General features: G+C 48.2%; 1 protein-coding gene across 1 annotated transcript in view; it reads left to right on the top strand.

Moving 5' to 3' along the window:
- The window catches only part of USH2A (usherin), an 837,143-nt gene that overhangs the window by 754,336 nt on the left and 58,856 nt on the right, over nucleotides 1-23,951 (top strand). The window contains 2 exon segments of the mRNA XM_021064292.1: nucleotides 500-2,016; nucleotides 6,408-6,729. Coding sequence (XP_020919951.1) covers nucleotides 500-2,016; nucleotides 6,408-6,729 — 1,839 coding nt within the window.

Raw genomic sequence — 23,951 nt, 5'->3', positions numbered from 1 at the left:
TTTTTCCCCACGTAGGTTCTCACAGAACAGTGAGTTCCCTGTGCCACACAGCAGGTCCCCAGTGACCATCCATTCCAAGGGGGCGGGAGTAGAATGAAGTGGGAGTTTGGGGTTCGCAGATGCAAACTATTGCATTTGGAGTGGGTGAGCAATGAGATCCTGCTGTAGCGCACTGGGAACTCCATCCAGTCACTAGCGATGGAACAGGATGGAGGATAATGTGAGAAAAAGAATGTGTGTGTGTGTGTGTGTGTGTGTGTGTGTGTGTGTATGACTGGGTCACTTTGCTGTACAGCAGAAATTGACAGAACATTGTACATCAACTGTAATAAAACAACTCCTTTAAAAAAGCTAAGATCCCTTTCCCAAAATTAGTATCAGCATCCTTTGGCTCAGTAAGGTCATCACCATGAGAAATAAGAGGCAGAAGAGGTCCAAAAGGAACAAGGAGACGTTAACACAAAAGGCATCTTAGGCTTTGTGTCTCATCTTCCTGCAGACATACCACGTCTTCAGTCACGGCGTCCTGGAGTACACTGGCCGGCAGCGTCAATTTCTCTTCCGACGCCTGGACCCTTTCACCCTCTACACGCTGACCCTGGAGGCCTGCACCAGGGCAGGCTGTGCCCACTCGGCGCCCCAGCCCCTGTGGACGGAGGAAGCCGCCCCCCAAGCTCAGCTGGCTCCCACCGTCCAGTCTGTGGGGTCCACCAGCGTTGAGCTGAGCTGGTCGGAGCCTGTTAGCCCAAACGGAAAGATAATTCGCTATGAAGTGATTCGCAGATGCTTCAAGGGACAAGCTTGGGGGAATCAGACAGTCCAAGCCGATGAGAACATTGTTTTCACAGAGTGTAATACCGAGAGGAATACGTTTCTGTATAACGACACAGGTCTGCAGCCATGGATGCCGTGTGAGTATCAGATCTGCTCTTGGAATTCCGCAGGCCACACCTGTAGCTCTTGGAATGTGGTAAGGACAAAGCAAGCCTCTCCAGAAGGTCTCTCTCCCCCTGAGGTCACCCAGGCATCTGCACATCCCCCCAAACTGCTGATTTCCTGGCTTCCACCAAAACGGACGAACGGCGTAATCCAGTCCTACAGGCTTCAAAGGAACGGCGTGCTCTATCCTTTCAGCTTTGATGCTGTGACTTTGAATTACACCGATGAGGAGCTGCTTCCTTTCTCCACGTACAGGTACGCGGTCACCGCCTGCACCGGCGGGGGCTGCGCCACCAGCCGACCCACCAGCACCACCACCCCCGAGGCTGCCCCTGCAGGGGTCAGCCCTCCGGCTCTTTGGCCCATCAGCGCCACTCAGATAAATGTATCTTGGTCACCGCCATCAATTCCAAATGGGCAGATCACTCGGTATTTACTCAGGGTGAATGGTAAGGAGTACCTGGCCGGCCAGAGCCTGTCACTGCTGATGTCCCACCTGCAGCCTCACACCCAGTATCACTTCTCCCTGGTGGCCTGTACCAGCGGGGGCTGCACGGCCAGCACCGCCCGCTCTGCCTGGACGATGGAGGCTCCGCCCCAGAACATGGACCCTCCCAAGGTGCAAGTCACGGGCTCCAAATCAATAGAAATCACCTGGAAGCCTCCACGAAGCCCAAACGGCCGGATCAGAAGTTATGAACTCAGGAGGGATGGGACCATTGTGTACACCGGCCTGGAAACGCGCTACCACGACTTCACGCTCACCCCGGGTGTGGAGTACGGCTACACGGTGACGGCCAGCAACAGCCAAGGGGGTGCTGTGAGTCCGCTGGTCAGGGATCGGACCAGCCCCTCGGCGCCCTCAGGGATGGAACCTCCAAAATTGCAGGCCAGGGGGCCTCGGGAGATCTTTGTGACCTGGGACCCTCCCGTAAGGGCAAACGGGCCCATTGTCAACTATACCGTCTTCATCCGAGAGCTGTTTGAAAGAGAAACAAAAACCATACCCATAAACACCACTCACGATTCTTTTGGCTCTCAGTCGCTCGTGGTAAACCAGCTGAAGCCCTTTCACAGGTAGGTAGGTAGGTAGCTGCCTCTGGGTTTGCGGAGGACCAGCCACTGCGCCTCCTGTTGTGTGAGCTCCCGGTGGGCTCCAATGAAGACTCTGACGTCAAGATTAGACATATCCCCAACCCCCACCCATCTATTGTTTTGCTTTTTCTTTCCTTGGCCACCGCAGTATGTGGAGTTCCCAGGCCAGGGATCAGATCTGAGCCACAGCTGTAACCTATGCTGCAGCTGTGGCAACCTAGATCCTTAACCCTCTGTGCCTGGCCGGGGATTGAACCTGCATCCCAGCAGTGCAGAGACACCTCAAATCCTGTTGCTCCACAGCGGGAACTCTACCCCATCCATTTAACTATCCCAGTGGACTACAGAGATGGGGCCCCTTCCCTAAGTCTGGTTCCCCTTCCCTAAGTCTGGTTCCCCAGGGAAACATCCAGCCCCTGGACGGTTCGGAGAACCCCAGTGGGGTTGTCTGACCTTGGTAGTGAGGAATAGAAGGTGTAATTTTAAAGAATGAGAAAAATGCCAATCAATGAGAGCTATTCCTAGCCAGAGTTGGACTGGTCCAAAATTTGCTCTGGGGAGAGCCCTTCCTATTGAATCCGACATTTCTCCCTGGAACAATGAGTCTCCTCTGACTCTTTCCCCCTGAGGGTCCCCCCCAGCTCTGACCTCATGGTTTCTCAGGATGGTGCCACTTCACCAGCTGCCTTTTCTCGGTGGTCCCCTCGGGGCTCAGAGCGGCCGGGACGTGTCGTTTTCCACACAAAGGAACCTGACCACCAGCCCTCTTCCCAGAGCTTAAGGAATTGCTTGGCATTTTTCCCCGTCACATTTTAAAGTAACTTATATCCCCAGAGAGATGAGTAATAAAAGACGTTTTCTGCTTCAATTTTAGGAAAATGAACAGAACCACTTAAATAAAATTAAAGGCTGAGAGGGTTTTGATTTCCGACCAGCATTGGTAAAATTCTGCTATTATTGTAATCTACTGATGTGTAGATTAGATCTGTCCTATAATTATCTCTGATATATAGTGCTGTTGAAATGAAACATTCTCAGTCTTATGCATCTCCTCATGACAATTATTTAGGGTCACATTAAATATTAAACAGTAATTAAAACTTCCGCAGGTATCTTCCATTGCTAAGCCACTGCTGTGTGAGTTGGCTTTTATCTTTCTAGACAGGACATTAAAAAGGCCCATGTGAGCTGCAGAAGGTATCTATTTTATCCTGGCTTGCTCTTTGCCTGACTGATACCTGCAAGCTTTAAAGATGCTATCAACTTGCTCCCCTTTGAAACCCTTATTTTAAAAAGTTCCCAGGGAGGGAAGAAAAGGGTTTCCAGATGTGAGACGGGTACTTTTCCTAGGCTGAAAAAAAAGAAAGTCCAATTTTGAGAAACCTAGCCATGAGATTTAAGGAATGAGAGATGTCCCTTCACCGTCCATTCTCATTAAAGATGTAAGTGACATTAACGACTTCGACTGTCGATGGACTATTACTCACCTATAAATAAGAATGAAAATTTCGCCATTGGCAACACCATGGATAGATCTGGAGGGTGTTAGGCTTAGTGAGATAAGTCAGAGAAAGACGAATACTGTATGTATATTCACATATGTGGAATCTTAAAAAATGTAACAAATGTATCTAACCAAACAGAAATCGACAGATGCAGAGAACAAACTAGTGTTACCAGTAAGAAGCAGGGTAGGGGGAAGGGCAAGACAGGTGAAAAGGATTAAGAGGTATAAACTACTAGGTATAAAATAAATGATATATGGATGTAATGTACAGCACAGGGAATATAGCCAATATTTTAGAGTAACTTTACATGGAGTATAAACAATAAAAATATCAAATCACACAGACAAAAATAAGACCAGAATAAAGAGTTCCCTGGTGACGTACTGGGTTAAGGATCCCACATTGTCCCCACGGCAGCATTCGTCACTGCTATGGTGTGTGTTCGATCCCTGGCCTGGGAACTTCCACACACACACGTGGTATAGGCGCAGCCAAAACATAATTAAATTTTTAAAAATAAAAAACTATATGTATATATCATTTCTTTTTTGTGGGGTTGTTGGGGAGCCCACACCCATGGCATGTGAAAGTTCCCAGGGCAGGGATCAAACCTGTACCCTTAACCCACTGTGCCACCAGGGAACTCCCAAAATATCACTTCTCTATGAAGTTGGGATTCAAGTAGTTTGGGATTTGTGCAGCAGATTAATGTTTACTGAATACTAGAGTCAAGTGTGCCTCCTTGGGGGACCCCTGCCAGTCAGGAGGAAGAAGAATTCCTAGAATATCCTCAGGGGCAGGAGGAATCTGACCCCGAATTTTAAAACCACCACAGATAATCCAGAAAACCAAGACTCCATAGGTGGAAAGTTGAAACTGACTTCTCAGAATCACTTAGAAGTCTGAGCCGCCATTCGTAGCTGCAGATTGGTTCACCAATAAACTGAGAGTCTGATAGTGCATCCTGGTGGAGATGGGCACAGGAGGGCAATGTGGGGGAGCAGAAAAGGGGACTGAGAAACTCCCTAAAGGGAGAGAGAAGTGTAATTAAGGGGGAAGAGAACAGAACGAAAGCAAGCAAGAGAAGAGGAGGCACTGTTATCTGGAAGAGCAAAAGCAGAAAATAGAAGATGAAAAAGCCAGAGCCAAAAGAAATAAAGGGAACAAGGAAGGTGGCTTGAGGGAAAATTAGAGGAGCCATAAAATCGGGGCGCGGGTGGGGGAGCGCATGGTAGAGAGGAGAAAAGCACTGATTTGCAGCCATAGGCTCTTAAGACTAACAAAAGCCCCATTCATTGGAAGGGAAAAGTCCCTGCTATGTAAATGGACCTTTCCAAGTGGCAGGAGACCAGCTATGAGGCACGTAATTGATGCGTTGAGCTTAACTGGGTGGTGATAAGATGTCTCCATGATTGATAATCTGGTGTGTAGCTGGGTTAACTTTGGCCCCCAAAGGTCTCTGTGTGGTGTAAGGGAGCCTGTTTTAAGATGTTGGGTAGCAGGTGAGGGGATTTATTACCGCAGAGACCCATGATGCTCCTTCCTGACCTGGAAACGTTCCTGGGGACTCGTTCAGCTCCAGCCGCAGAGGGAGGAGGAGCCCAGGGCTGCTGAAAACGCCTCCCAGCTCCCACGATCTGTATTCTTCCTCGCCGTGTGAAGGAATTCTCCAGGGCTCCAGGATCTTCCCACTGGAGCACATCTTGAAAGTTTTATTGAATCTGTTCCTGGTTAGTAAAGAATTGTGCCTGGGAGTTCCCATTGTGGCTCAGTGGGTTACGAACCTGACTAGCATCCCTGAGGTTGCGGGTTCGATCCCTGGCCTTGCTCAGTGGGCTAAGGATCCTGTGTTGCCATGAGCTGTAGTGTAGTTTGCAGATGCGGCTCAGATCTGGCATTGCTGTGGCTGTGGCGTAGGCTGGCAGCTGTCGCTCCTATTCAACCCCTAGCCTGGGAACTTCCGTATGACACAGGTGCAGCCCTAAAAAAAAGAGAAGAAGAATTGTACCCACCCTTTCCAGACAGGTGAGAATCTTTGCTTTAGTTTGGAAAGCCAGAAGGCTTGAAAATGTTCTAAAGTCCCCATGGAAATATGGCTTTGCTGCCCTTTAAAAGTATTCCTGGTAGGAGTTCTGTGGTGGTTCAGCGATATTTGGATCCAGTATTGTCACTGCTATGGCTCTGGTTACAGCTGTGGTGTGGGTTCGATCCCTGGCCCCAGAACTTCTGCATGCAAAATGGGCACTGCCTAAGGGAGGGGGTGGAATTCCCTGTAGATAAGATTAAGTGTAAACGTATCTGTCTTTTTTTTTTTCCCCCTTTACAGCCACACCTGTGACATATGAAAGTTCCCCAGCTAGGGGTCCAATCAGAGCTGCAACTGAGGCCTATGCCACAGCCACACCAGATCTGAGCCACATCTGTGACCTATGCCACAGCTTGCAGCAGTGCTGGGCCCTTCACCCACAGACCAAGGCCAGAGATTGAACCCACATCCTCTCAGAGACAACGTTGCATCCTTAACCCCTGCTACGCCACAACAGGGGCTCCAAGTGTCTTTTTTTTTTTTTTTTTTTTTTTAATGACTATGCTCACAGGATATGGAAGTTCCTAGGCCAGGGATTGAATCCAAGCTGTAGTCGTGACCTATGCTACAATGCTGGGCCCTTTAACCCACTGTGACAGGCTGGGGTCAAACCCTCACCTCCACAGTGACCCAAGCCACTGCAGAGAGATTCATAAGCCACTGTACCCCAGCAGAAACTCCCATCTGTCTTTTTTTCAGAAAATCCTTGGTCTTTTAAAGATTCTTCCTGTGGAAATCTATTTTGCCAAGAATGAGCTGTTTCTGCTTGTGTTCTAAAGGTATGAGGTTCGCGTTCGAGCCTGCACCAGGCTGGGATGTGCATCGAGTGACTGGACGTCCACCCAGACCCCTGAAACGGCACCTGCGAAGCAACCCCCTCCACATCTAGAGGTCCAGACGGTTCCTGGAGGGTTCCAGCCAGTGGTTTCCCTTCTCTGGACAGGACCCCTCCAGCCAAATGGGAAAGTTTTATATTATGAGTTGTACAGAAGACAAACGGGACCTCAGCCGGGGGCATCCGATCCAGTGCTGACCTATAACGGGAGCACAAGCTCCTTTTTGGACGTGGAACTCTTGCCTTTCACAGAGTATGAGTACCAGGTAAGCCATGTGTGTAATCAGCAGCTCCCACTGACATGCTGGGCGCACAGCAGCGCGGGCCTCCAAAAACTGCTTGCAGTTTGAAAAACCACTTAAACGTGAGGCTGAGTTCCGCTTTGTTTGTGGCGCAGCGGAAACAAATCCGACTAGGAACCATGAGGTTGTAGGTTCAATCTCTGGTCTCACTTGGTGGGGTTAGGATCCAGCGATGCCGTGAGCTGTGGTGTAGGTTGCAAATGAGGCTCAGATTCCACATTGCCGTGGCTGTGGTGTAGGTCGGCAGCTGTAGCTCCTATTGGACCCCTAGCCTGGAAACCTCCATATGCCACGGGTGCAGCCCTAAAAAAAAAAAAAGGAAAGAAAGAGAGAAACGTGAGCTTAAGGAGTTTAATATGACTCTTTTTTAAAGCAGTAAATGAGGGAGGAAAGGCCGTATTCAATTTCCTTCTTCGTTTTCTTGGTTCCTGATCTCTGTGATATATGCTTGTTACCCGTATGTAGATTTCAAGTGAAGTATGTGCATTTCTTATTAATGAAGAGGTTTCTACCTTCAAGCTTCCCTCTGTCAGTGTCTCCTTGCTCTGAAATACTCCTTGTGAAATACTCCTTTGAAAATAGCTCCTTAGGAGTTAGTGAAATCGTTCCTGTGTGGCTCAGCAGAAACAAATCTGACTAACATCCATGAGGATGCAGGTTCCATCCCTGGCTTCGCTCAGTAGGTTAAGGATCCAGCGTTGCTGTGAGCAGTGGTGTAGGTGGCAGGCGTGGCTCAGATCCTGCCTTGCTGTGGCTGTGGTGAAGGCCAATGGCTACAGCTCCGATTCGATCCCTAGCCTGGGAACGCCCATATGCTGTGGGTGCAGCCCTAAAAAGACAGACAGACAGACAGAAAGAATAGAAGGAAGGAAAGGGAGGGAGGAAGGAAGGAAGAAAGAAAGAAGGAAAGGAAGAGGAAGGAAAATAACGCCTTAATTGTGCCAAGAGAAAATAAAATCGGATGGCAAGCATGTCTAGCCCCAGTACTCGGCAAAGAGGAGGACGGGTGAAGAAAGCCGGAAGGAAAACAGTTCACTTGGGCACAGATGATGAAAGTTTTGTAGGAAGACAGCACGAAAAAGAGGACTCTGCCTATCCCTAAAAAGCCAGGAATTAAGAAAAATATTCTTGGAGTTCCCGTCGTGGCACAGTGGTTAACGAATCCGACTAAGAACCATGAGGTTGCGGGTTCGATCCCTGGCCTTGCTCAGTGGGTTAACGATCCAGCGTTGCTTTGAGCTGTGGTGTAGGTTGCAGATGCGGCTCGGATCCCGCGTTGCTGTGGCTCTGGCATAGGCCAGTGGCTTCAGCTCTGATTAGACCCCTAGCCTGGGAACCTCCATATGCCGCGGGAGTGGCCCAAGAAATGGCAAAAAGACAAAAAAAAGCAAGAAAAAAGAAAAATATTCTCCAGGTAGTTTGAGATCTACAGAGGACTTCTGATCTGTTCGGTCTGTCTACATTCTTACGAGGGCGTGTGCATTCTTCCTGCAAGAACAGCCCCAGTTCCTGTGGGCAAAGGGGAGGATGCCCTTCGCCCAGCTCAGGTTTGGTGCGAGGGTCAATCAATGCGTCAGCCCGTGTCCTAGCCACCTGGTGGCCACCTGAGCCATGCTCAGCCCCTCAGACTTGCCTGGGGCTTGATCTTCAGCACAGTGACTCAGAATTTTATAAATACCTCATGCAATGCATGTGCACTGTCAATAGTTGTAAATGCTAGGTAAAAGTTGCAGGCACGTGGCAAATTCAAGTTTTGCTTTCTGGGACTTTCTGGAATTTTTTTTCAAATATGTTTGATCCACCGTTGGTCGAATCCGTGGATACGGAAGCCGTGGATGAGAAGGGCTTGAAGTCAAGGGAAGTTTGCTAAATGATGCCAGCACTACATGCCAGGCACAAGGCTGACCACAGTTTCCCAAAAGAGACAGCTGAGTCTTGCCAAGCTTTTACCAAAACCAGAAATAATAAAATTGCTAAGTCACCAGAAATATGGTGAGCAAATCACTATACACAAGGATTAGAGGGGGCGTATTAAGTCTGAATAGATTTTTGGAGTTCCCACCATGGCACCATGAGATAAGAATCCACTACAGCAGCTCAGGTCACTGTGGAGGTACAGGTTCGATCCCCAGCCTGGCCCAGTGAGTTAAAGGATCTGGTATCGCCACAGCTGTGACTTGGGTTCAATCCCTGACCCAGGAATTTCCATACAGCGTGGGTGCAGCTATAGAATTTAAAAATTTAGTAATTAATTAGAAATAGATTCTTGGGAGTTCCCGTCGTGGCGTAGTGGTTAACGAATCCGACTAGGAACCGTGAGGTTGTGGGTTCGATCCCTGGCCTCGCTCAGTGGGTTAAGGATCTGGTGTTGCCGTGACCTGTGGTGTAGGTTGCAAATGCAGCTTAGATCCCGAGTTGCTGTGGCTGTGGTGTAGGCCGGGGCTACAGCTCCGATTAGACCCCTACTCTGGGAACCTCCATATGCCACGAGAGCGGCCCAAGAAATGGCAAAAAAAAAAAAAAAAAAAAAAGAAAGAAATAGATTCTTGTGGAGTTCCCACTGAGGTTTTCACTCAGTGGATTAAAGATCAGGTGTTGCCATGAGCTGTGATGTAGATCAAAGACGTGGCTTGGATCCTGCGTGGCTGTGGCTGCAGTGTAGGCCGGCAGCTGTAGCTCTGACTTGACCCCCAGCCTAGGAACCTCCATATGCGGTGGATGGGATTCTTGAATGGTTTGGAGAAATACATGTATATAAAGCCATAATCCCTGGTTTGCAATTGTGAATCTAAAAATCTCTTAAAAACAAATGTGTTTATCTAGGTTTGGTATAACTCATTTGGCAGCAAAACCCAATCCAAGCAAATCTGAGATGATTTATAGCTTGTGTGTATCCCCCTTAATGGAAATACTTATTTGTTTTTCCATGAAAGTATTGTGTTCTGTTACAGGAGCATTCTGGACAGATTATAAAATATACAGCATGTACATTTCATTAATTTTCCAAAATCTGAAATAAAAAAAAAAGAAAAACACACCAGGCCCCAAGGGTTTAGGGTTAGGATTGTGGCTTCTGTCACGAAGGAACTCTATCGATGCCGCAGTTGGAAACTGAATACTGTTTGAAACAGCCAGAACCTATGTGGCCAGCCCTTGGGTCTTTCTCATTATCTTTACAGAAAGGTGTCAACTTATCAAAGACTCTTCTGTTCTCACCTATCTAGTCTCCTTTGGGAATAAAGGCGCACCTTTGTATGAGAGCTAGATGGACTCAGCATGAAATCCCTGGCCTCTAATTAGACGCAACTGAGTGACCCACACATACTGAAAGCAGACCAGTGATTGTAGCTTCTTGGGCATCATGTTGTGTCATTGGCTTAAATGATTGGCCACATGATCTGTCAAGTCTCATCTCAGTTTTCTGAGGAATGGTCAACTCCAAGCATGTGTCTTTTTTTTTTTTTTTTTTTTTTTTTTTTGTCTTTTTAGGGCCGCACCTGTGGCACATGGAAGTTCCAAGGCTAGGGGTTAAATCGGAGCTGTAACCATTGGCCTACGCCACAGCCACAGAAACACTGGATCCGAGTCCCATCTGCAACTTACACCATAGCTCACGGCAATGCTGGATTCTTAACCCACTGAGCAAGGCCAGGCCTCGAACCCAAGTCCTCATGGATACTAGTCATGTTCGTCAATTGCTGAGCCACCACGGGAACTCCCAAGCGTATGTCTTAGCTCTGTCAGTTTTCTCACGGTGGGAGGACTGAGGAGTGAAAAGTGCCCACCCAACTGAGACAGTATCATGGGACCGAAAAATGAGGCAGGCAGCTCCCTATAGTCAATGGATCAGTTTATTATAGGGTAACTTAGAGGGTGGGCTTGGGGGGACAATGATCCAGAAGCATTCGCAGCTGCACTCCACCCCACCGAGGGGCCATGGGGACAGTTTTATAGTTAACCTAGGGCCTGAGGATGTGTGCTCGCAAACAGGACATGCATTCCTAAATCAAGATTTATGAACAGGAGTTCCCATTGTGGTGCAGCAGAAACAAATCCGACTAGGAACCACAAGGTTGTGGGTTCGATCCCTGGCCTTGCTCAGTGGGTTAAGGATCTGGCGTTGCCGTGAGTTGTGGTATGGGTCGCAGATGTGGCTCGGATCTGGCATTGCTGTGACTGTGGTGTAGGTTGCAGATTGGGCTCAGGTCCTGAGTTGCTGTGGCTGTGGCGTAGGCCAGCGGCTACAGCTCTGATTCAACCCCTAGCCTGGGACCCTCCATATGCCACAGGTGTGGTCCTAAAAAGGACAAAAGACAAAAAAAAAAAAAAAAAAAGATTTATGAATGGGCATCCCATTGTGACTTAGCAGGTTACCAACCCACCTAGCATCCATTAGGATATGAGTTTAATCCCTGACCTCACTCAGTGGATTAAGGATCCAGCACTGCCTTGAGCTGCGGTGTAGGTTGCAGACGCAGCTCAGATCTGGCATAGCTGTGGCTGTGGTGTAGGCCAACAGCTGCAGCTCTGGTTAGACCTCTACCCTGGGAACTTCCATGTGTCACAGGTGAGGCCCTTAAAAAAAAAAAAAAAAAAAAAAAAGACCTATGAATGGGTAGCCAGTTTCTTGGGCCCTGAGAGCATGTCAGCCAAGGTCTTCATCATTGTTTGGGAACTAACAGAGCCTAGAGGCCACCTGGTCCTAATGGTTATTAAACAATATCTCTTAACTGCAAAGCCCTTGAAGACACAGAAGTGATTCACTAGACAGTACAGTCCTGGGTAGGGTCAGCAGAAGGGCGGAGGGGGGATGTACAAGACCAATATGGCGTCAGTTATGCCAACTGCCGTACAGTCACCAGAAGCTAAGGACAAGCAGGTACCAACAGACCCATTTTTCAGAGGGGAGATGAGTTAAGGATGCTTTTTTGTAACTGCTACCATCAGCCCTGTGTCATGCTCCTCCTCCATACTCACTTCATCCTAGCAGAATTATTTAATTTGGTTTTCATAAAACCTGATCTCCAGTTTGCATTTACTAACTAATCTCATAGCTAATCCTATGAGGATAGAGAGCAGGAAAAAAAAAAATCTAGTTCATCAGTCCCAAGCCGAGTTCTTACAGGAAATATTTTGAAAAATATAGATTAAATGCCGAAATAAATGAACTAAAATATTGGATTTATTTAGGCTGTGCAAATGCTGAGCCTTTATAGATCCTGAGTTATCTTGCAGAAGTCATTTAGGAAGTAATGTACTAAAAGAATTGATTTCCCTTTAACAAAAGAACACCATGTCTTTGAGATGAATTTGAATGGCTCTCCAGCCTATCTGAGGGTTCCTTTCTTTGCAAGTTGCCTTTTAGAAAACACCTTTCTTGTCCCAGACTCGTGGGTTCACCCAGCGTGCCAGCGCTTTGACCCTTCTGCAGCTGGACTGTATGTTTGAGATAATCCGAAGAGGAGGAGGGAGTGGAAACCAGGGAGAAACTGCCCACGGGTGGAGGGCTATTCAGGGGGAGGGCAAGGCTCTGTGGTTGTGTAGGTGGCCGTCCACGCCATGCATCTTGAGGCTGTCCAGGGTTCCTCTCCGCGGCCCCTCCCTCGTTCTACATCACTGTAGTCATTTCTGCAATTGAAGGTCCAAAATGTGGAGTTCCCGCCGTGGCACAGCGGAAATGAATCCGACGAGGAACCATGAGGTTGCAGGTTCGATCCCTGGCCTTGCTCAGTGGGTGAAGGATCCAGCATTGCCGTGAGCTGTGGTGTAGGTCGAAGACGCGCCTCGGATCTGGCATTGCTGTGGCTGTGGTGTAGGCCCGTGGCCACAGCTCTGGTTAGACCCCTAGCCTGGGAACCGCCGTATGCTGCGGGTGTGGCCCTAAGAAAAAGACAAAATGTAGTTTTGTGGGCAACCAAGACAGTATGCTGTAATCTAAATTAATTCATCTATCTGATGGCCAGAGATAGAGCTGTGGGGAAAAGGATATAGCTCGGATAAGTTCTGATGGAAGGAGGGTCAAGAAATCTCTGGAGCAAGAGATTCTCATGGAGGGGGAGCCATTCTCTACAGAAGATCTTGGAGGCCAGGACCAGCCAACGTCCGCTCACAAGGACTCACACCACCAGCTTGGGAACGAGCACTTGTGAAGGTGGGCAAAGCTGTGTGCTTTGGAGTTCCCCTCGTGGTGCAGCGGAAATGAATCCGACTAGAAACCATAAGGTTGTGGGTTCCATCCCTGGCCTCATTCAGTGGGTCAAGGATGAGCATTGCCATGAGCTGTGGTGTAGGCCTCAGTTGCAGCTCGGATCCTGCATTAGCTGTGGCTGTGGCGGAGGCCGGTGGCCACAGCTGATTATACCCCTAGCCTGGGAACCTTCATATGCCGTGGATGCTACCCTAAAAAGACAAAAAAAAAAAAAAGCTGTGTGATTTTACAAGCACCTTCTAAGTTTTCAGTAATACCTCCATACTTGTAATTGAATGGGAGCCCCGCTGCTCACCAATTACAAAATCAGTGGCAGACTCACAAACGCTGGTAGAAAGGAACCGTGCCTTTAGTCAGGATGCTGGCAGTCTGGGGAGAGGGTGGGCTCAGCATCTCCCAGAAACCGCCTCTGAAGAGTCTGCTTGACCGTGAACGTTTTTAAAGGCAAAAGGTAGAGTCAGCGTCGTCAGCATCCCCCGCAGTGTGCAGGCCTGTTGACTTTTTGTGGTCTTTGCTCTAGATCTTCTTCACACGGTTTGGTGGCGAGGTTGCTGAAGGGAAAGGAGGGAAGACATCTGGTCGCCTGTTCGTTACTTACTCTTCCTTTCTGCTTCCCTGAACTATGGACAAGCTGGGCGGAGTATTGCGGGATTGAAAGGTCTGCACGGTGTGCTTGGGCTGCATAGAAGCAGAGCAGAGGGCTCCTACTGTGCAGCACAAGGAACTCTATCTAATCCCTTGGGACAGAACATGATGGAAGATGGAATGAGAAAAATAGTATATATGTATTTGCATATATATAGTGTATATATGTGACTGGGTCACTTTGCTGTACAGCAGAAATTAGCATAACATTGTAAACCCACTATACTTTGATTTTGAAAAAAAATTGGAATTCCTTTTTGGCTCAGTGGATTAAGAACCCAGCTAGTACCCGTGAGGTTGCAGGTTCAGTCCCTGGCCTCTCTCCGTGGGTTAAGAATCCGGCCTTGCCGGAGTTCCCGTCGTGGCGCAGTGGTTAACGAATCCGACTAGGAACCATGAGGTTGCGGGTTCGATCCCTGCCTTGCTCAGTGGGTTAACGATCCGGCGTTGCCGTGAGCTGTGGTGTAGGTTGCAGACGCGGCTCGGATCCTGCGTTGCTGTGGCTCTGGCGTAGGCCGGTGGCTACAGCTCCAATTCGACCCCTAGCCTGGGAACCTCCATATGCCGCGGAAGCGGCCCAAGAAATAGCAACAATAACAACAACAACAAAAAAAGACAAAAGACAAAAAAAAAAAAAAAAAAAAAAAAAAGAATCCGGCCTTGCCGTGAGCTGCCGTGTAGGTCACAGATGCGGCTCACCTCTGACGTTGCTGTGGCTGCGGTGTAGGCCAGCACCTGAAGCCTTGATTCAAGCCTTAGCCGGGGAACTCCCATATGCTGCAGGTGCGGCTCTAAAAAGAAAAAAAAATAATAATAAATAAAAGTATAAAATTAAAAAAAAAAAAAAAAACTTTTCAAGTTGGTTACAATAGAGCTTTGCTAAAGTCATAAGAAAAGGGGCTTCGGGCTTCCGGCTGTTTCCTGCCAAGAGCTGTGAACCTATGGAACGGCCTAAGAAGTGTTTATCAGGCAAAAGGATGGCCCACAGAGTGAATTCAGAGTGCAGACACTGAGGGGTGGGGTGAGGCTTCCCAGAAATCCTTGTTTTTAACCAGCAGCTTAGATGGTCCACAGCCCACGAGTGTGAGAAATACTGCTCTGGGGGGTGCAGCCTTGTTGCTACTCAAGCCCAATTTTTCAAGCACTGATTCCCTGAATCAGTGGTTCTCAGGCCTGACTGCCCATAAGAATCGCCGGGGGAACCGTCCCCTCACTCCCGACGCCGAAGCCCCATCCCCCTTAGTCCTGCTTCTGGGGCCGGGCCAGGCATCAGTGCGTTTCACAAGGTCCCCAGGTGATTCTGGCACCGCCAGGGCTGAGACGCACAGTCCTAAACCCTCCTAAACGGCCTGCGTAAGTGAAGCCAGCTCCCCACAACTGCCTGTTCTGCATGATGGTAATTAATGACCAGCCTGTTTACCTGGGTTGGTGCCTGGCTTTCCCAACCCAGGTCCTCTTCGTCGTTGTGGTGCGAAGCTGGAAAGTGGGACAGAATATGTTCCCTGCTAAGTTTAATGTCTCAATTACTCCATTTCTTTTACTCTTCCTCATGGATGTTGTTTAATTTTTTTTAAGATTTTTATTTTTTCTATTGTAGTTGATTGACAATATTCTGTCCTTTAAGTTCTGCTGTAGAGCAAAGGGACCCAGTCATGCATGTATAGACACTCTTTATCTCACATTATCCTCCATCCTGTTCCATCACATGTGACAAGATAGAGTTCCCTGTGCTGTACAGCAGGGTCTCATTGCTTATCCACTCCAAGTGGCAATTTTGTTTAATTTGTGTTGTCCTTGTTTCATTTTGTTTTGTTTCTCACTTGAGAGGCCTGGATTTTGGTGGGAATAATAACATTCACCATGATTTAAAACAGGATTTTTTTTTTGTAATTTGGGAGGTCCCTGGCGGCTCAGTGGGTTAAGGACCCAGCATTGTCAAGGCTGTGATGTATGTTAGATCTCTGGCCGGGGAACTTCCACATGCTATGAGTGAGGGCCCCCCCGCAAAATGCTTTTCATTAAAAATTTAAAAATAAATGAGATGAGATTTTTCTAGTTTAATTCATTTCAGCACAACTTCCAGAACTCTGGGATTCTGAAGGGTCAAGCTCTAAAGGATCAGCTTTACTAAAACAAGATCTGAGATAGTCATCACAGAAATTTGGCATTTTTTTTTCTTTTTGCAACCGCACCTGCAGCATACGGAAGTTCCTGGGCCAGGGGTTGAATCACAGCTGCAGCTGAGGCCTGTGATGCAGCTGCAGTAACACTGGATCTAAGCTGCATCTGAGACCTGCAGCTCATGGCAGCACGGGATCCTTAACCCACAGAGCGAGGCCAGGGATCAAACCCTCATCCTCACAGAGACAACATTTGGGTCCTTAAGAGGAACTCCCGGAATTTTGTTTTATTATTTCCCAAGGGTGAATGGGCTGGCTGTGCAGAGCCGTGCAATGCCGAGTCTCATTGGAAAGCAGATATTCTCAGCGAATTGCACATATAGTGTATTTTACCGAAACTTGATTTTTAAACAACTCTATAACAGTGAGTTTGTACATAATTAAGATGCTTCTTTACTCAGTGAAATTCTTCCAGTGCCGAGACCTTTCTCTTCCAGTCTTCCAGGGAGATTATAGGCTTGCCAAACTCGGCAATATTTACTCACCCAGGAGAACTGCTTCTCACAGAGAATATGCATCTCCCTCTTCACCCCTTTCAAAATTGGGCTAGACTAACATATGCGATATAAAGCCCCAAATTCTATAAGGGGGCATTCTTTTTCTTTGGTCCTCTTAGGGCCACACCTGCAGCATATGGTGGGTCCCAGGCTAGGGGGTGAATTGGAGCTGCAGCTGGCAGCCTGCACCACAGCCACAGCAACACCAGATCCAAGCCGCATCTGTGACCTACACTGAAGCTCGTAGCAACACTGGATCCTTAACCCACTGAGCGGGGCCAAGGATCAACCCACATCCTCATGGATACTAGTCGGGTTCGTTTCCACTGAGCCACAACAGGAACTCCCTGAGGGGGCAATTTCACTACAAGTGCTAGAAAGCCAACTTTCATTTTAAGTTCTGTTATGGTAAAGAAGGAATTCTTTCTGCTCACTTGTCTGGGAAAGGAACTAAAGAAATCCCTTGAAACCCGAGGAAAAGGTGCAAACATTTTTCTTGCACGAATCCCTCTTGGAGCCTGGGATGCAGGACTTGAGGTTGTTGCATCCGGTGCTTCCTGCCTCCTTCATCTCAGGTTGTCTCCATTCGGCTTCATTCTCCATCAGACTCTCTCCAGGCATCGGAGAAAACCACGACCCCAGCGCTGCCTGATCCAAACCTTCTCTGAGCTTTGGTTTCCTTGTCTTTAAAATGTGGATGGAAGCACCCCTGAACTCCTGGGCTTGCTTGAGGATTAAATGTGTTGATACGTGAAGGCGCTGAAGACAGTGCCTCCTAGAAACTATTCAATGAAATAATCCCAGCTGGTGTTGATTCTCCTCCCACCTCAGAGTGGAAAGAGGACCGCTCTTCTCCCAATCTTCCTACGATTATCAAGGGTGGGGCTCTTGCTGACAGCCCAGTATCCTAACATCCTTCCTGGAAGCAAGAGGATGGAGGACCGTGATTGGACAGGCCTGGCCACAGGGCCCCTCTCGTCCAGCCAGGGCTTCGTGTGTATGTGGGCATCACACTGTGCCCCCAGCACGGGGCACCCACCAGCCATGCTGCTGTGAAAGAGTCAGAATCCTGATCTTTGCCATTAGATGCTCAGAGCTGTTCTGTGTTCCAGATGAAAAAACTGGGTGAAAAAAACACACAATTTGGGCAGGATCATTTCTCCTAGGCTTGCTTGCTCCCTAAGAGGGAAAAAAGTAAAAAAAGGTGTATTATGAGAACTAAGAAATCTGTGCGTCCCGCAGGATGTTTCCTACATAAAACAGCCACCTCCTCACTCTACCTTCCGAGCCCCACTGAGTAAAATAAGGAAGTACTTTCTTCCCAGAAGGAGAAGAGCCAGGTTAAGAAAAGTCTTGGGTCTCTAACAATGAGTCAATTAATAAGCGCTCAGAACCGAAACGTCTCTAACCAAGAGCGCCAATGGCTCGGCAGGTGTGATGCGCCTTTGATGAGGCAGCGCGGCTTTCCTTGTTCCTGCGGCTTCGGTGCCCAGGGACAGGATAACTTGCCCGCATTCCCACGGCTGAGATCCTTTCCAGCTCGGATGGTCTGGTTCCACATTTCTGTGGCCGCCCACTTGCTTCAAACTGCCTGTTTTCTCTTTCTATCACGTTAACTCCTTCCTCTCCTAGGTGGGTTTTGTACATATAGATATTACATTTACGGAAAATGTACTGAGCGTGTTTTCTGTTTGGCTTTGGACTTGCATTTCATGAGGCCTCCATCCCGCTCACATATTTCTGACCAGCATGGAGGCTTTGGGTTGGTTAGTTTCTCCCACAAGATCTAAGCTGTTCCCACCCTCAACTCCCATGGCTCAAGGTTTTAAGTGATGTTTTGATATTGGCTGACTCAAGCAGTGCACATGTTTGAAAACTTTAGAGCCTGAGTGCTACAGCTTCGACCGAAGGCCACGCAGATGTTTTGTGCGTGGAAATCTCAATTCTGTCACTTGGGCCAGGGACCATGTCCTAATGTGCCATCAGGCCTTTTGTTCCAACAGGAGACCGTGTGTACCTGCGTGTGTGCGGGTACTCGGGAGCTGGCCCTAGTACCCACAGGTGCACGTCCCTGCTCTTCTTCTGACCGTCGTGGTGGCCCTTTGGACTCTGTTCCTAAGTCCTCCTGGTGACAGTCTCTGTGTTGTCTTTGAGACAAGTTAGTCATCCGAAGATGGCTGCTTCTCACCTTCCTGCTGACACAGCTCCCTTGAGCCATCATTGATCCTCCTGCCTTGGCGCTAGACACTCGTTTCCTGGACATAAAACATCAGTGCAACCAACGTGTCCCCAACCCAGTGTGGCTGATGTGTCATTCCAGCCGCCTCCTGGCTCTTCACAGTGATTCCTGCTCAACAAAGCGGCTGTGAAAATGAAAGTTCTCCAAGGTCACCTGAAGCTTAGGTCCTGTGACAACATCCAGGAGAGGGTGAGACTTGTCTTCCTTCTTACCCTTTATCCTCGAAGTTGAAGATTTAACAACACGGCATTATTCAGCCCCCACCAAGTTCAAAGTGTAGGTCTAGTCACTAGGATTGGAGCAAGAGGCTACCAACCATCGACTCTGCTCCTCGGGGCTTAAAGTTTCGTGGTGAAAAAAAAGAAACACACGCATGAGCAATGTATTTATAAAAATATATGGATGGGACTCTAAGCTATCGTAGCCTCAATGTGGCCTCTCTCCAGCAATACCCAAGTAAATTTTGGAAACCAAATTTGGGGTGAAGTAAAAAGGAGTAGCTTTCTTGCTTTGCCAGGCAAAGGGGGTCACAGCAGGCTGATGCCCTCACAATTGTGTGTCCCAGCCTGGGGGTAGGTCCCAGAGTTTGTGAGGTGATTTATAGTCGAGAGGCAGGGTTGCTGATAAGAATCAAGGTGCCTACGGAGCCGCTTTCCTTCAATCCGTAGATCATCCGGCATCAGGTGGTTTCCTGACAACGTCCGTGATTCTGGTGGTTTTGGAGCTATGACCTGATCTCTGGAACGAAGAAGGCTTCATCAACTCATGAACACCTTCCATTCGTTGGGGATTTTAGTTCCACAGAAGAGGGTCAAAGATATTGGCATGTGTATTCCTTGAGGGGGAACCAGGACCTTCCCAAAGGCAGGTTGTTGTTTCTCGATTGCTTCTTCCTGGTCTCGGCATCCCCTCCCGTCCCTGATTAGCACCTGTTTGAACCTGCCCCTTAGAACTTAGGGAAGGTCATGGAGACTGAAGTTTACTCCCTAAAAATAAGAAATGAGGGACCCACGAAGGCTTTTGCGCCTAGGAGCCCCACTGGCCCCTGCTCAGTTCCACTATGAAAAGAGAGATCAGGGGAGTTCCCGTCATGGCCCAGTGGTTAACAAATCCGACTAGGAACCTTGAGGTTTCGGGTTCGATCCCTGGCCTTGCTCAGTGGGTTAAGGATCCGGCATTGCCATGAGCTGTGGTGTAGGTCATAGACGTGGTTCAGATCTGGCATTGCTGTGGCTCTGGCAAAGGCCGGCGGCTACAGCTCTGGTTAGACCCCTAGCCTGGGAACCTCCATATGCCGCAGGTGCAGCCCTAGGAAAAGACAAAAAAGATGGAAAAAAAAAAAAAAAGAGAGAGAGAGAGAGAGATGAGAATGATGGCACGACAAACAGACCTAGGGAGAAACAAACACCTCCTCATATCCAGGGACAGCCGGGTCTCTCCACCAACCCTCCTGGACGTGCATCCCGCCCCCTGGCCAGGTGGTCTTGAGGAGCAGGGGTGGTTCCTTGATATTAAAGATGAAAATCATCCCGCAGAGAAACAAGCAGGCACTCTTTCTCAACCTCTTCAGTCTCACAGAATACGTTCTTCCAAAGCTCTCCATCCTTAGAAGCAAACGCCTCTCTCAGCCTGCACATTGTCATTGGTCCCTTGTCAGGGTCCAAGATGCTCTCTGCTCTATCAGTCAGGATCTCAGCAGGAAACAGCGTACTCAACAGAAAATTTAAAGAGAATTCAAGGAGTGCTCTTCATGGCTCAGGGGCAACGAATCTGACTAGGAACCGTGAGGTTGCAGGTTTGATCCCTGGCCTTGCTCAGTGGGTTCAGGATCCGGCATTGCCGTGAGCGGCGGTGTAGGTCACAGACACGGCTCAGATCCAGCATTGCTGTGGCTGTAATGTAGGCCGGCAGCCACAGTTTGGATTCAACCCCTAACCTGGGAACCTCCATATGCCGAGGGTGCGGCTCTAAAAAGACAAGAAGAAAAAAAAAGGGAGAGAGACTTCTATGAAGAGACTATTTAGGATGTGTGGGCAGATTTAAGAGTATCAACAAGGGAAGTTAAGGATCCTGTAGCCATAGCCCTAAGCTATTAGCCTCTAGGCATAAGGGACAAGGGGAAGAAATTGTACCTGGAACTCAGCAAATGCTGTAACTGGCGGGAGCGGCTGCCCGGCGGGAGCCATGCCCATAGCAAAAGAACGCGGCCTTGCCAAACTGGGATGCCAAAGAGAGAGAGAAAGAGAAAGCAAAAACTCTCTCCTTTTGTAAAGCAGTGTGCAGAACCAGCTTCTCCGGCTGCAGAACAGAGCAGAGAAGGGCAGAGAACGGATCCAAGGCCAAAGAGAGAATAGCCAGCACATCCTCCACACCCTAGACTGAGGCGGCTGCACACCCAAATCATGCCAGTGCCTTTCCCAGGAGCATCCTTTCTGGGCTGGAGGATCACCTGGCAAGCTTTGTTGTTGATAAAACGCTCAGTAAATCTGAAGAGTTTAGGAGGATTGCACTGAAGTGCTTGGGCTAATGGTTTATTTCCATTAAATTCTAAATAATTATCTTGGGGAGTTCCCATTGTGGCTCAGTGGTTAACAAATCCGACTAGGAACCATGAGGTTGCAGGTTCGATCCCTGGCCTTGCTCAGTGGGTTAAGGATCTGGTGTTGCCACGAGCCGTGGTGTAGGTTGCAGACACGGCTCGGATCTGGCGTTGCTGTGGCTCTGGCGTACGCCAGCGGCTACAGCTCCAATTCGACTCCTAGCCTGGGAACCTCCATATGCCGTGGGGGTGCAGCCCTAGAAAAGGCAAAAAGACAATAAATAAATAAATGAACAAATGTCTTGGCCCTGTGGACTGAAGAAATGCGCCTCCTGAAAGTTGAGAGTTAAGTTTTATTTGGGGCAAAATTAAGACTGAAGCCGGGGAGACAGCATCACAGGTAGCCTGAAGAAACTGCTTGGAGGAGGTGAGGTGGGGGCGCTAGGATGTATGAGCCGTGCAACAAAGGGGAGGCAGTAGGAATAAAAGATTTACAGAAAAAGATTTGCAGAGAACCGTTTCTACGGGAAGATGCAAAGGTCTGGGCTTCCTGGAATCACTCCTTTGATGTGCCTCTCAGCTGGGGGCCAGTCTTCTTTTTTTTTTTTTTAATTACTCAATGAATTTATCACATCTGTAGTTGTATAATGATCGTCACAGTCCAATTTCACAGGATTTCCGTCCCATAACCCAAGCACATCCCCCTACCCCCCAAACTGTCTCCTCCAGAGACCATAAGTTTTTCAATGTCTGTGAGTCAGCATCTGTTCTGCAGAGAAATTCAGTCTGTCCTTTTTTCAGATTCCACATGTCAGTGAAAGCATTGGATGTGGGTGTCTCATTGTATGGCTGACTTTGCTTAGCATGACAATTTCTAGGCCCATCCATGTTGCTAAAAATGCCAGTATTTCGTTCCTTTTAATGGCTGAGTACTATTCCACTGTATATATATGTACCACATCTGCTTGATCCACTCCTCTGTCGATGGACACTGAGGTTGTTTCTACATCTTGGCTCTTGCAAAGAGTGCTGCAGTGAACCTCGGGGTCCATGTGTCTTTGGGGGCCAGTCTTCTTTGGTTCTTCTCTGAGTTCCCTCAGGGCTCCCTAACCCACCCTTGGGGAGTGGCTCTTCTCCCGGATGACATTGACATCTTTTGTTCTGCCCCCTACCTACAGCCCAGGAGGCAGCATCTCAGAAAGCTCTGAAACGCTGCCGCAAAGAGGAAAGGGCGACTTGCTGATGGCAAGTGACAAACTTCAGTTCACAGTCTCTAAGAAGCAATCAAATCCATAGGCGGCAACAAAAGCATTCACATGTTTAAGTAAATCAGATGCCTTCAATTGAAATCTTTAAGAAGATGGTCAGGACTTTCTCTTGTAAATTGATTTATCTGTCTGTTGATGGATCTTCTCATGACTAAGATGCCTATAAGCATCTAGGAAACGGCGCCAGTCTCTCCCGCAGGCATGTTTGCAATGGAAACTGGAAACACAACTGCTTTCTTTGAAGAATCCATTGAATTGCTCCACTCTTTCCTTTCCAGATACTTTGGGGGGCTTTTGAGAAAGGTTAATAGATAATAAGGCAAGACAGAGGCTGTCATCCCATCAACACATTTTGACCGAGGAGCACTATTTCTGAAAAGCCAGGCTTTGACTTTTTCCACCCCCCAGAGTTCTGCAGTGGAGAAGTACTTGGAGACAGACACACAGAGAGACGTCGGCTGACCTTGGAATGTGTGAGGGATTTCAGATCTATTGTTGACCCATGGTAGCTAAATGGACCCAGAAGTGAGTGACAGAATCACTATTTAGTCTCACTTACTTTTCCCAGTGGTCATATCCTGACTTTTCACACAAATATAATATAATAATAACCATCTGTGAGCGGAAGGTTGGCACTTGCCGTCAGCCTTTCCACGGAATAAAACATGAGCCCCAGCAGCTGCTGACCTGCAGCCCCCCTGAGTGGAGCTTGGGGTGGAGACCAGCAGTGAGGCACTCTGTGCTCTGGGAAAACTGGGAGAACAGGTCTTCAGAGAGTCAGATATTTTCAGGAGAAGATTTTATGAGCCCAATTCTTGCACCTTCTCATAGCTGTCAATCATGGCTAATGTCTGTGACCAGTAATAACGTTCACGGGACCAGCCGCAAATTTCTGTGAAACGTGTGCCTGGCTGCGTGATCTCCCGCTTCACCTTTATGACTTAGATCTTAACATTTCCCCCTTTTTCTTTGGGGCAGTATTTCTGATAGCTCTGAAATACTGCCCCCTGGGCTGTAGTTAGTGGGCAAAATGAAAGATGTCACTGTCGCCTGTGAGAACAGCCACTCCCGAGGATGGGCCAGGGAGCCCTGAGGGAACTCCTTTGCCTATCAAAGGAGCGATTCCAGGAAGCCCAGGCTTTTGCATCCTCCCGTAGTCTGTAAATCTGGTCATCTGTAAATCTTTTGTCCCTGCCACCTCCCCTTTGTTGCAAAAACTCATATAGCCTAGCTCCCCCCTCGCCTCCTCAGAGCAGTTTCTCAGGGCTACCTGAAATGCCGTCTCCCGGGCTTAAGTCCTAACTTCACCCCAAATAAAACTTAACTCTCAACTTTCAGGTGGTATTTTTTTAGTCAACACATCATTATTAATTTAGTGCTTATTGTGTGCTGAGGACTCTGCTAAAATTTTTATATGCATTAAGTCATGTTAATCATTTGGGATAAGGATTATTATGAATAATAACACTTAGAAATCTGAGACCCTGCAAGATTTATTAACATGCCCAAGGACACACCTGGTATGGAAGAACTCAAATTTGAACCTAAAAATTCAGGTTCCAAAGACTGTGTTCTTGGAACTCCCGTCGTGGTGGAGTAGTTAATGAATC

This window comes from Sus scrofa, chromosome 10 (genome assembly GCF_000003025.6).
Source record: "Sus scrofa isolate TJ Tabasco breed Duroc chromosome 10, Sscrofa11.1, whole genome shotgun sequence".
Taxonomy (NCBI): domain Eukaryota; kingdom Metazoa; phylum Chordata; class Mammalia; order Artiodactyla; family Suidae; genus Sus; species Sus scrofa.
The sequence above is the reverse complement of the archived record's forward strand: the minus strand, read 5'-3'. Positions and strand labels throughout refer to the sequence as shown.